Source organism: Podarcis filfolensis, assembly GCF_964270895.1.
Source record: "Podarcis filfolensis genome assembly, chromosome: 8".
Taxonomy (NCBI): domain Eukaryota; kingdom Metazoa; phylum Chordata; class Lepidosauria; order Squamata; family Lacertidae; genus Podarcis; species Podarcis filfolensis.
Window position 1 is genome coordinate 60,555,922 of NC_139611.1, and position 10,435 is coordinate 60,566,356.

Genomic DNA, 10,435 nt, shown 5'->3' on the forward strand with positions numbered 1-10,435 from the left:
GGGGTCCCCAGGTAGTCTCTCCTGCAGGTACGGGCAAGACCCAGGTGGGCTTTGATGCGGCAAGACAACTGCATCATGCATCGTCCCCTTGTGTGCTGAAAGTAAGTCTCTGGTTCAAGGCCACCATCCTTCTTTCTCCAAAGCCAGCAATCAAAGATGGGGACCAGTGGCTAACCCGATCCAAAACGCCCACCCACCCTACTCACACATGAAAACAAGACCACCACAACCAACCACAAATGAACAACCACACCCTAAGCCAACCCCAACATCTCTCACCACAAAAGAAGCACAAGTGAACAGCAAAGAACCTGCACAAGCAACGCTGACACCAAACCCTACATATATTAAGTAAAATAGAAACATCATCACCCCACCCCACCCCACCCCATCCTTCCCCACCCCCACCTCTTTCCCCCTTTTCTTCCTAATGTCTCAACAAATGAAAGTGATTTGTAAAAATGTTACATGGGGGGAAAAACAAGAGAGAGACATTCCACATACTTTTGCAAATCAAGAAAATCTTTAATAAAAATGCATTAAAAAAAGAAAAGATGGGGACCAGCATTTCCTCACTAAAGCTTGAACCTGGGCCATCCCCCAAAAGAAATAACTTGTCAGTTTAATTTGTTTTCTCTGTTTTGTGAACCATGAGCATTACAATGGGTCATTGAGCCCACTGGCAGGAGCCAGAGGCACACCCAATGTCAAGACGCCCTGCCACTCCGTCATCAAAGTCAGAGGAGACTTGGGGACAGTCACGTTCATAGGGAAAGTGATCCGGAGTCAGCAAAATGTTCTGCCTTCAGGTAAGAGTCGGGTTTCTTCCTTCCCTGTGCTAAGCACTTTTTGAATTTTGCTGCAGGGTAACCTAAGAATGCCTATGGAGCGCTTAATTTTGCAGATCAGCGGGAACATGCATTTTAAAACGGGGATTTTGGCAATAAATAAGTATACCCTGTTGGAGTGGGGAGTGCTCCCTGCTCCAAATTGCAGCAGCTCCATCTCATTCTTCTCCCACTCAGTTCTCCATATTGCCCCCCCCACACACACACACACCACACAATTGTCAATCAGCATTGCATGGTCACTGAGCATGCCCAGTCCTCATTTTGCTGTTTTGGTCCCACCTCCCCATCAAGAATGTGTTTTTCTCCCCTTTTTAAATTTAGGCGTTCCCTGAGCCTGCTCCCACCTCCTCCCTTGTGGGCTTTTATTGGGGCATCTATCTGGCCACCGAGAGAACAGAATGCAGAACTAGATGGGATCCCTTTGGGAAAACTCTGTTTTAATTGTTGGTTCTAAACATCTTTTGATGTATTTTAATTCTTGTTTTTAACTGATTGTTTTTATCACTTCGCATTTTATAATGTTGTTTTTAAATGTTGTAAGGCATCTTGAATCCCAGCTTAGGAGAAAGGCGGGATAGAAACACACTAAATAATAATAATCTAACAGACAGACTCTTCTCAGCCCTGGAAGTTCCTCCTTCTTGTTTTGTAGTTCCCTGTTGCACATAAAGATCATTTTATTGATACCGAAGAGGGTGTGCCTCATTCTCCCAGCAGATCAGAGGTCCAGTTGCTCTCAGTTTTCCACAGCAGAGAGGATTAGGGCAAAAGAGTAACTTCCGACCCCACTTTGTTCCAGTTGCCTTGTTCCACCCCTTCAGGGTAATGCAGCTGGTAGGTCAGTATAATCAACCCTGCTATCCACCTGTCTATGTACAAAGGGGAAAGGAAGGTGTTTCCTTCTGTTTTCCTCATGAGATTCTTTTTTGCACCCAAACTGTGACTGTCATGCTAGATCAAGTTGCCTGGGTGCATCTTTCTACTGCGCCTGGAGGCAACACTCCAGGTGAGTCATGTTCTTATTTTCCCAGGAAGATACACCCAATTTGTTAAACACATGGATTTGCAGGTTGTGCAAAGACCTGGAGGGGCTAAGTGAGCTAAACAAACTGGGACAAGCAGCAGCTCACTTCGGAGAAACTGACCCTTTTAAAGATGGATAAGAACACTATTTGCTTTAGTGACCACTACCTGTTGTTTTGCAAAGGCCAAATTGCCAAAGGATAACTCTGGTCCACCAGGTATTTGGACCTAGAAAAGTAGCAGTGAACCTCCAACCTATGGACCCCATTTGACCCACCAGACCATTTTGGCTCAGGCACACCCACCTGCCTTATGCCTGATATATGGAGCAGGTAGCAGCTTTCAAAGGGGGACACATGAAGATGTGGCTGAGTCCAAAGCAGTCTTGCACCTGCAGTTCCTGAGGAACAGCTGCACAAGGCCTGCAAAGCACGGGTGCATGGGGCTTTGCAAGATTGCTGGGACTGGCAAAGCATGATGCCTTTGGCCACACAGGTTGATTTCAAACGCCACAGGCAAAAACAGGTTACCTGATTCTGTGTTGCTATCAGGTGATTGGCTGGTGTGTGGAAGATAAGGACCATCCAGTTACCAATCCTAGCCTAGATGAAAGCCCAGGGGCAGCAGCATCACCCTGGCATGACCCTATGAACTTAGGAAGCTGCCTCGATATAAGTCAGAACCATTGGTTTATCTAACTCAATATTATCTGCACTGACTGGCAGTAGCTCTCCAGGGTTCCAGGCAAGCCTTTTTCCCACCCTCACCTGGAGATGCCAGGGATTGAGCCGTCCACTATTATATGCAGAAGCTGCCTCGATATAAGTCAGAGCCATTGGTCTCCACTATTATAACAGTGTCCCCCAAAGTAGCCCTCATCCAGTCCATCCCCAAGGCCAGTCACCTGTCTATCACATCCACTGCCACACCTGCCAGTGTAAAGAAGAAATGGGGTTGCATGCCATCTACATATTGATGACAATGAATTCCAAATCCCCAGATGACCCCGCTCAGCATGTAGATGTTAAACACCATGGGAATAAAACTGACCCCTGTGGCACCTCACATTGGAGGGGGAAGAGTAGCATCCCCCCCCCACAAGCACCACCTTCTGGAGACAGCGATGCAAGCAGTACTGGAACCACTTCTAGCTCAGATTACCTCATCTTGGTTAGCTGGTTTACTGGTTACAGAATTAACCCTTAAGTTACAAACAGGGTGATCTCTGCTGTTGCACTTCCAACACATACATGGTGCGAGCTTGCAGGGCTTCAATCAAAGCCATCCGACTCATTCCTGTTTCATTTGTTTCCTTTTCCAGCTCTTGTCGCCCTAGCCTCAAGTTGAGAAAATGAACTGGGCTTCATTCCAAGAACTTGTGAGTGGTGTGAACAAGTATTCCACAGGTCTGGGGCGTGTGTGGCTCACGGTGGTCTTCATCTTCCGTTTCCTTGTCTACTCAGTGGCAGCTGAGCATGTCTGGTCCGATGACCAGCAGGACTTCATGTGCAACACACGTCAGCCTGGCTGCACCAATGTCTGCTATAACCAGTCCTTTCCCATCTCTCACATACGTTTCTGGGCCTTCCAGCTTATCCTGGTGACATGCCCTTCTCTTTTCGTCCTCATGCATGTGGCCTATCGGGAAACCAAGGAGCAGAAGTGCCTGGAAGGGGCAAGAGGGCGCTTCCATCCACAGTACCCCAACCCCGGGAAGAAGTGTGGAGGCCTGTGGTGGACCTACCTACTCAGCCTCCTTGCCAAGGCAACTGTGGATCTCACCTTCCTCTACATCTTCCACCGCCTATATCCCAACTTTGATCTTCCAAGGGTGGTGAAGTGTGCTGTGGTTCCCTGTCCCAACGTGGTTGACTGTTTCATTGCTCGGCCTACAGAGAAGAAGCTCTTCACTTATTTCATGGTAGCCACTGCCATGCTATGTGTCATTCTCAACCTCTGTGAGATGGCCTACCTTGTAAGCAAGAGTTGCAAGAAGCCTGCAGCATCAGCAAACCTGAGACAGAAGCTCACATTACATTTCAATAACACAGGACAACCACTCCCATTAACAAGTCAGTGAGACTAATTGGATCTATATCAAGAGTGGGGAATCCTCACGGCTGGATTAAGTCATTTAGAGGCTCTAAGCACTGAAAATATTATGGTGTGCGGGGGGTCTCCCCCTCATACTTCAAAATAAAGTCTTATTTCTCAAAACTAAGACAGCTTCTTTCTAGATTTTTCTAACTGCAAAAATTCTGGAAAATTTTACAGATGCTGACTCCACAAAGTATGTCCGCTTCTGTACACAGCAGGGAAAATGAATCATGTCTGTCCTGATACAAATGTTGTTGTCTCAGATGTTTTTTATTCGTCTCAGCTCAGAAAAAGAGCATTTTGCCAAGCAGCTGGCAATAATCAAAGTTAGAAAAATGCATGGGGTGATATCTACATTTGGAAATACACATTGTACTCCACCTTTCATGAAGCTCAGTGTGACTGAATTTCATTTTTCTTGTTTCATTAAACTTTGCACACGTAGAACAGTGGAACTGCCTTAGTTCTCCACAGAGATTCCTGTTCAAGCCAACAGGGTATGTATGAGTCAACTAGCTTTTGGGAACCTTGGGAATTTTCTCATCAGATATCATGTAGAAAAGAAAATCGGGCTTATGCTTTTTAGTGCCCTTCCCCTCTCCTCTTCATATTAGCCACAAGTGTATCAATTATAGTAGAGTAAGCAGATAGTGAAGTCTGTCTCTAAGAGGCAACGCTTGGTGTGCTGCCATCAACTGCTTATTTCTTTCCTGGGTCTCTTGTGGGCTTCTTTGTAGTCGACATCAGGCAAGATACATTTTGATGTTTTCTAATCTTTTGAAATCATTCCTCAAAGTGTGTAAGTGGTCGCTAATGATTGACAGATGTCTGCACATATTTTCATAACCATCTTTTTTCCTTGGAGAGCTTTGCTTGTGCGGTGAGAGTGTGGTAAAATTTCACTCCACGTGGTCATCATGAATACATGCATGTGCCTCTGCATGTGCCTCCCAGAAAGTATTGGGAAGATATTTCAAAACATGATCATTGCCCAAATATTTTTTAAGGGCTACCCATCAGCATGTTGAAGCAGAGAAAAAAATGTATAAAGTAACTGGACTGTTGAGGAAACAAATTGCTGCCATCAGACAACTAAGAAAGTGTACAGCACATAGTATGACACCCCTGGTTTAGATGGGGATAAGTAATCAAAAGAGAACAGAAACATGGGGGGAAGAGGGTGTAGTGAAGCCAAAAAAAAGCTCAACAACTTTTCTGTCCAGATTTCCACTGCTTGAAATATGGCAACCCTAGGTAGAAGCTGGCTTTATGGAGAAAAGCAAACTTTTCATTTACCACTCCACCTCTTTTTGTTTCTGGCTCTGCCCACCATTGTCACGTGGCCCTTGGAAGGTGGCTCAGAAGGGAATGTGACCTTCAGGTTGAAAAGGGTTCCCCAACCCCTGATTTAAATTTATAAAGACAAAGCTCCAAGCTCAGATGAACTGGTGGAGAATGCAAGCATAAAATATTGGCTTGCATTCCAAAGGAGCAGAAATGACTATTTATGTATGCGACGACAGTAGCACAGATACTACTGGCCCAGAGATGGAAAGAAGATAAAATCCCGACCAGAGACAAATGGCTGATGAAGATGAGGGACTACACCGAAATAGCAAAATTGACCAGGAAAATCAGAAACCAGGAAGAGAAGAATTTCAAGAAGGAATGGGGAAAATTTATAATGTATTTAAGAGAACACTGTAAACAACTAAAAACTTTGGCAGAATTTGAGTAATGCTTGTAATGTACAAAAGACTATGGTAAATGGACGATTTAAAAAATGGAGAAAATAAGTGAAACGGAGGGGGGAGAAGCTTGATAATGGTAACCATGGAAGGGTGGAGGGGAGTTGAAGGATTCAGGGAATCCTAAATGATGATGTTGCTGTTTAGTGCTTGAAGGTGTTAGACTCAAGTCAGGTGAGAGACAGCCTTGTATTTGAGTCTAACTGGGCTGGGGGTCAGAGACTATCACCTTATCTGCTCTAGGCCATTTCACTTGAGAATATTCCTTGCTGGTCTGGATGGTTTCCTTGCAGATCCCCATGTTTAGACAGAACTGGTTGGTAGACTACAGGTTCTTTGGCGTAAGAAGTGACCAGTGGCTCTGCTGGTCCTATATCCTGTTCCCACACTGGCCAACTAGATGCCTGTGGAAAACCCAAGAACAAGACAACCTCCCCTCCTGCGATTTCCAGCAACTGGTACTCAGGAGAATTTCTGCCTCCAGCAGTGGAGGACATCGCCTGAGTTGAAGTGTGGAAAGTTGATTACAAGCAAATACGGGAAAAATCCCTTGGAAAGCAGGTCTGAAGAGTTGGGAGCAACCCCAGTAACTGTGATGAGAGAGAAGGGGAGGCAAACTGAGCTTCTGAAGTATCTTTTGCCCCCTTTTGGTGGGGGGAGGGGGCAAGAAGGGGGTGTAAAGAAAGGAAAAGCTACACCTCTTTCTGTTAAGAGTTGCTGCAAGAAGAATCCCTGATCTGGACCTTGTGCAGAGAAGAAATGAACACTCCCCACTACAAAAAAGAGAGAGAGAGAGTTGCAAAGCTTAACAGCAGAACAGTCTTAAAACAGTTTACAAATAAACATTACAAAATACAAAGTAGTACATTGTTCTTTAACAAGCAATGGAATCCAGTCTTATCTTTAGTCCTTAATACAGTTCAATAAACTTTCCTGTCGCTGGTCCCAGAGAGAGATCCTAAGCAACTTGCTTGTTCAGCAATGCTGAGCTGAGCCACTGCTGCTGGTGGTGGTGGTTCTATTGACTGACTTAAATGCTGATTTCTTAGGTTTCATCAACCCGCTGTGAGAGATCACTTGGGTTTGCAGCAATGGGTCAAACCTCTCTTGCCTAATGCAAACTTCTCTACATAGGTTTCCAAACACAGACAACAAATAAATCAATGAATCAATAGAAAAGAAGAAGAAGAAGAAGAAGAAGAAGAAGAAGAAGAAGAAGAAGAAGAAGAAGAAGAAGAAGAAGAAGAAGAAACAGTTTACAATTATACCCAAATTAAAATAACTGCCAGTCCCAACTAAACATTTAACCAACACCAACCCGGCAAAAACAAAACAGAGGAACCAAAATTAGAACTGTTTAAAACATTTTAAAACATTTTAGCCAGTTGCCACAACCCAAGAGTTGTTCCAGCAATGTCCCTCCGGCCTCTCAGGAGCCTCCTTTAGATGTTCAAGGTGAGTCTGGACTCCACCCCCTAGGCCAGGTGGGGAAAGGCCTTGCAGCAGGGACAGCAGTAGCTCGAATTTGCCCTTCTTTCACATCATGCAGTTGCATTCCATTCTTTGCAAAGTGGGCGCTCATTATAATTTGCAGCCCTCCTTCCTGTGCCTGAAGGAGAGGGAGCCCACCCTGCTCTCCCTTCTCTTCCGAATGGCTGGGCCAGTATGGTTGGTAGTGAATGGTACAAGCCTGCTCTGTTAGACCCACGTCCACCTTGTCCAAAGAATTGACCAGGGCCACCCCTGGCCAAACAGAAATCCAATACTTTATGGATCGGGATGGCAGGTCTTTAAAGTGTTGGTGGCTGTCCTCTCCCTGCCTATATTTCATCTCTTAGTTAATGAACCGATTGGACGTGACAAGAGCGAGATGGATGGGGCTTATGAAAACCACCATGGCCCAGTGTATTCTTAATGAAATGCCTGCTCATTGCCTTGGTGTATTTAAGTCGTGTTAAGACAGGCTGAATTACTGAAACGTGCTCAGGTTACATAAAGAGCTAATTGGCTGCATTTGCTCTTTCCCAGCTGCCCTGGACAAACCTGTTCTGAGGATTAAATGCAGAGTTTCAGCCAATTCCCACCTTTGAGAGACTGCAATGCAGAAAATTGGAAGAAGGGTTATTAGAGACGTTCTCTTCCCCCAGCCCCCCAAAATGATTACATTACAAAACCTGCCAAATGCATTTCCTTGCGATGGGAAAAATATGCTCAGCATTTCGCCTTCAGAAGGGAGGGAAAGGATCAAAATGCACGTACGTCAGCCTAGAGCAGACCGAGGGACGCGATGCGTGTGCCAGGTTACAACTTTACAACAGGGGTGGGGTACATGCCTAATCCATTCATCATGAGTAAGTGGCTGGCAACCACCTGGAAAAAAATCTCTGGCAGAATCGCATGCATGTAAAAGAAGGGGGGGTGGAATGCACTTGGGGATTATTTCGAGGATTTTCTTTAAAGACAGCAGAAAAACAAAAACTACCCACAGTAGATTCTGAAACCAGGAAGCTTCAGCAATGCAACTAGGATACAGAGTAGAAACAAAAAAACATAACAAGAGCCCTTCCAGAACAGGCCAGACTCTGTTGTCAGAGTCATAGAGTTCTAGAGTTGGAAGGGACCGCCAGGGTCATCTACCCCAGTCCCCTGCTGTGCAGGAGTCACAGCTAAAAAGTCCAGAGGTAGCATTACAGTCATGCCTCGGGTTACAGATGCTTCAGGTTGCGTTTCTTCAGGTTACGGATCCGCCGAAACCCGGAAGTACTGGAACGGGTTTCTTCTGCGTTTCGGGGGTCACGCATGCGCAGAAGCGCTGAATCGCAACCCGCGCATGCACAAGTTGTGAACGCTGCAGGTTGCGAACGTGCATCCCGCACGGATCACGTTCGCAACCCGAGTGTCCACTGTATTATCAATTTACGATGGGGTGGAAAGTTCACAGGCTATGAAGGACTTGCTTACAGACAAGGCCTTTCCCACCCACCCCTGATTCTTCATTGACAGCTGCACGAGTTATTATAGCTAGGAAGTGGAAGGGGCAAGGTGAATATAAAATGGAAGAATGGTATAAAGAGGTGTGCGAGTATAGCTATTAATGATAAATGTTAATATGCCATTAAGGTAAGACGGGGGATATGCAGCAGAAATGATTTTGAGGAGATATGGAAGGTATTTGTAGAATTTGTACTGTTAAAACGGAAAGGGGTCAAACCATCACAAGAGGTGTTGAAATTTTGGGAGGTTGGTTAGTTACAATGGAATGGTCTCAGGGGGCGGGTTGTGTGCTCATTTTTATTCTTATTTATTTATGATTATTACTTTGTCAAAATTAAAGAAATGGAGAAGAAGAAGGAGTAGAAAGATAACCTAGTTCAAAGCATCCAGACAATAAAAAAGGAGTCACAGCTAAAGAATCTCTAACAGATGGCCATCCAACTGCTATTTAAAAACCTCCACTGAAGGAAGGTCCACCATTTTCCCAGGGAGTCCATTTTACTATCAAATGGCTCTTACTGTCAGAAGGTTATTTCTAATGTTTAATTGTGGCACAGAAATGGAAACAAGAAGAATTGCCGACAAAAGAAGAATGGCAGACGAAATTAATGGACTATGCAGAATTAGATAAAATGACAGGAAGGATCAGAAACCTGCGGGACCAGGGATTCTCAGAGGACTGGAGTAAATATATGAACTATTTGAAAAGCAATTGTAATAAACAGATTACGCTAGTAGGACTGCAAGAAGTTTTGTAAGGAGGATTATGCGAAATATTGCAGAGAAGATTATGAAGAGAGTTATTTGTAAAGGACAATTAAAAGTAATAGAGAAATTAAGAAATGTAGATTAAGTGATAAAGACTGAAAAATCTTCAGATGCGGTTGATGGAAGTCCGAAAACATTGTATAAGATAAAAAAGTATGTGATATGATTTTCGGAAATTATTTGTAAAACTCAATAAAAATATTTTTTAAAAAAATGTTTAATTGTAATCTCTTTTTCTGTAATTTGAATCCATTGGTTCAGGTACTACCCTCCAGAGCAGCAGAAAACAACCTTGTTCCATCTTAGGTAAAGGTAAAGGGACCCCTGACCATTAGGTCCAGGCGCGGACGACTCTGGGGTTGCGACACTCATCATGCTTTACTGGCCAAGGGAGCTGGCGCACAGCTTCCGGGTCATGTGGCCAGCATGACTAAGCCGCTTCTGGCGAACCAGAGCAGTACACGGAAACGCTATTTACCTTCCTGCCGGAGCGGTACCTATTTATCTACTTGTACTTCGTGTCTATCTAGCTACCAAGCTCGCTTTGTAGTTGTTAAATTTATATACCACCCTTCATCACGATATCTCAGGGCAGTTCACAATATAAAAATACAAGGTAAAAGCACAAACAAAAACAACAAAACAATAAGCCCCCTCCCACAAACACATTTAAAAGGCTGTAGAATATTAATCAGCCAAAGGCCTGGTTGAAGGGGAATGTAATCTCTTGGCCCACTAGCCACAAAGGGACAGTCTCTATCTGTGTGAATGCACAGCAACGATGATGGGAAATAAGAGTGTTTTATAAATGGATGTAAGAAAAGGAAACCGTTCTGAGGAATCCCTAAACTGAATTTCAGAGCACCGGTCAATTTGAGTGCAGGTGTTCTAAGGGCTGCATGAAGTTAAATGAAGTTTTCGCACTTTCCTCTTGTTGCATCATTTGACAAAAAA

At 44.4% G+C, this 10,435-nt stretch overlaps 1 protein-coding gene across 1 annotated transcript; it reads left to right on the top strand.

The window, feature by feature from the left end:
* Positions 1 to 658: 658 nt before the first annotated feature.
* LOC310768176 (gap junction beta-5 protein-like) lies at positions 659 to 3,954 on the top strand (the record flags this gene model as incomplete). Its single annotated transcript, XM_083625919.1, has 2 exons — positions 659 to 809; positions 3,196 to 3,954. The coding sequence occupies exon 2, from the start codon at positions 3,226 to 3,228 to the stop codon at positions 3,952 to 3,954; it is 729 nt and encodes a 242-aa protein (XP_083482045.1). The 5' UTR covers positions 659 to 809; positions 3,196 to 3,225.
* Between the last annotated feature and the right edge of the window lie 6,481 nt (positions 3,955 to 10,435).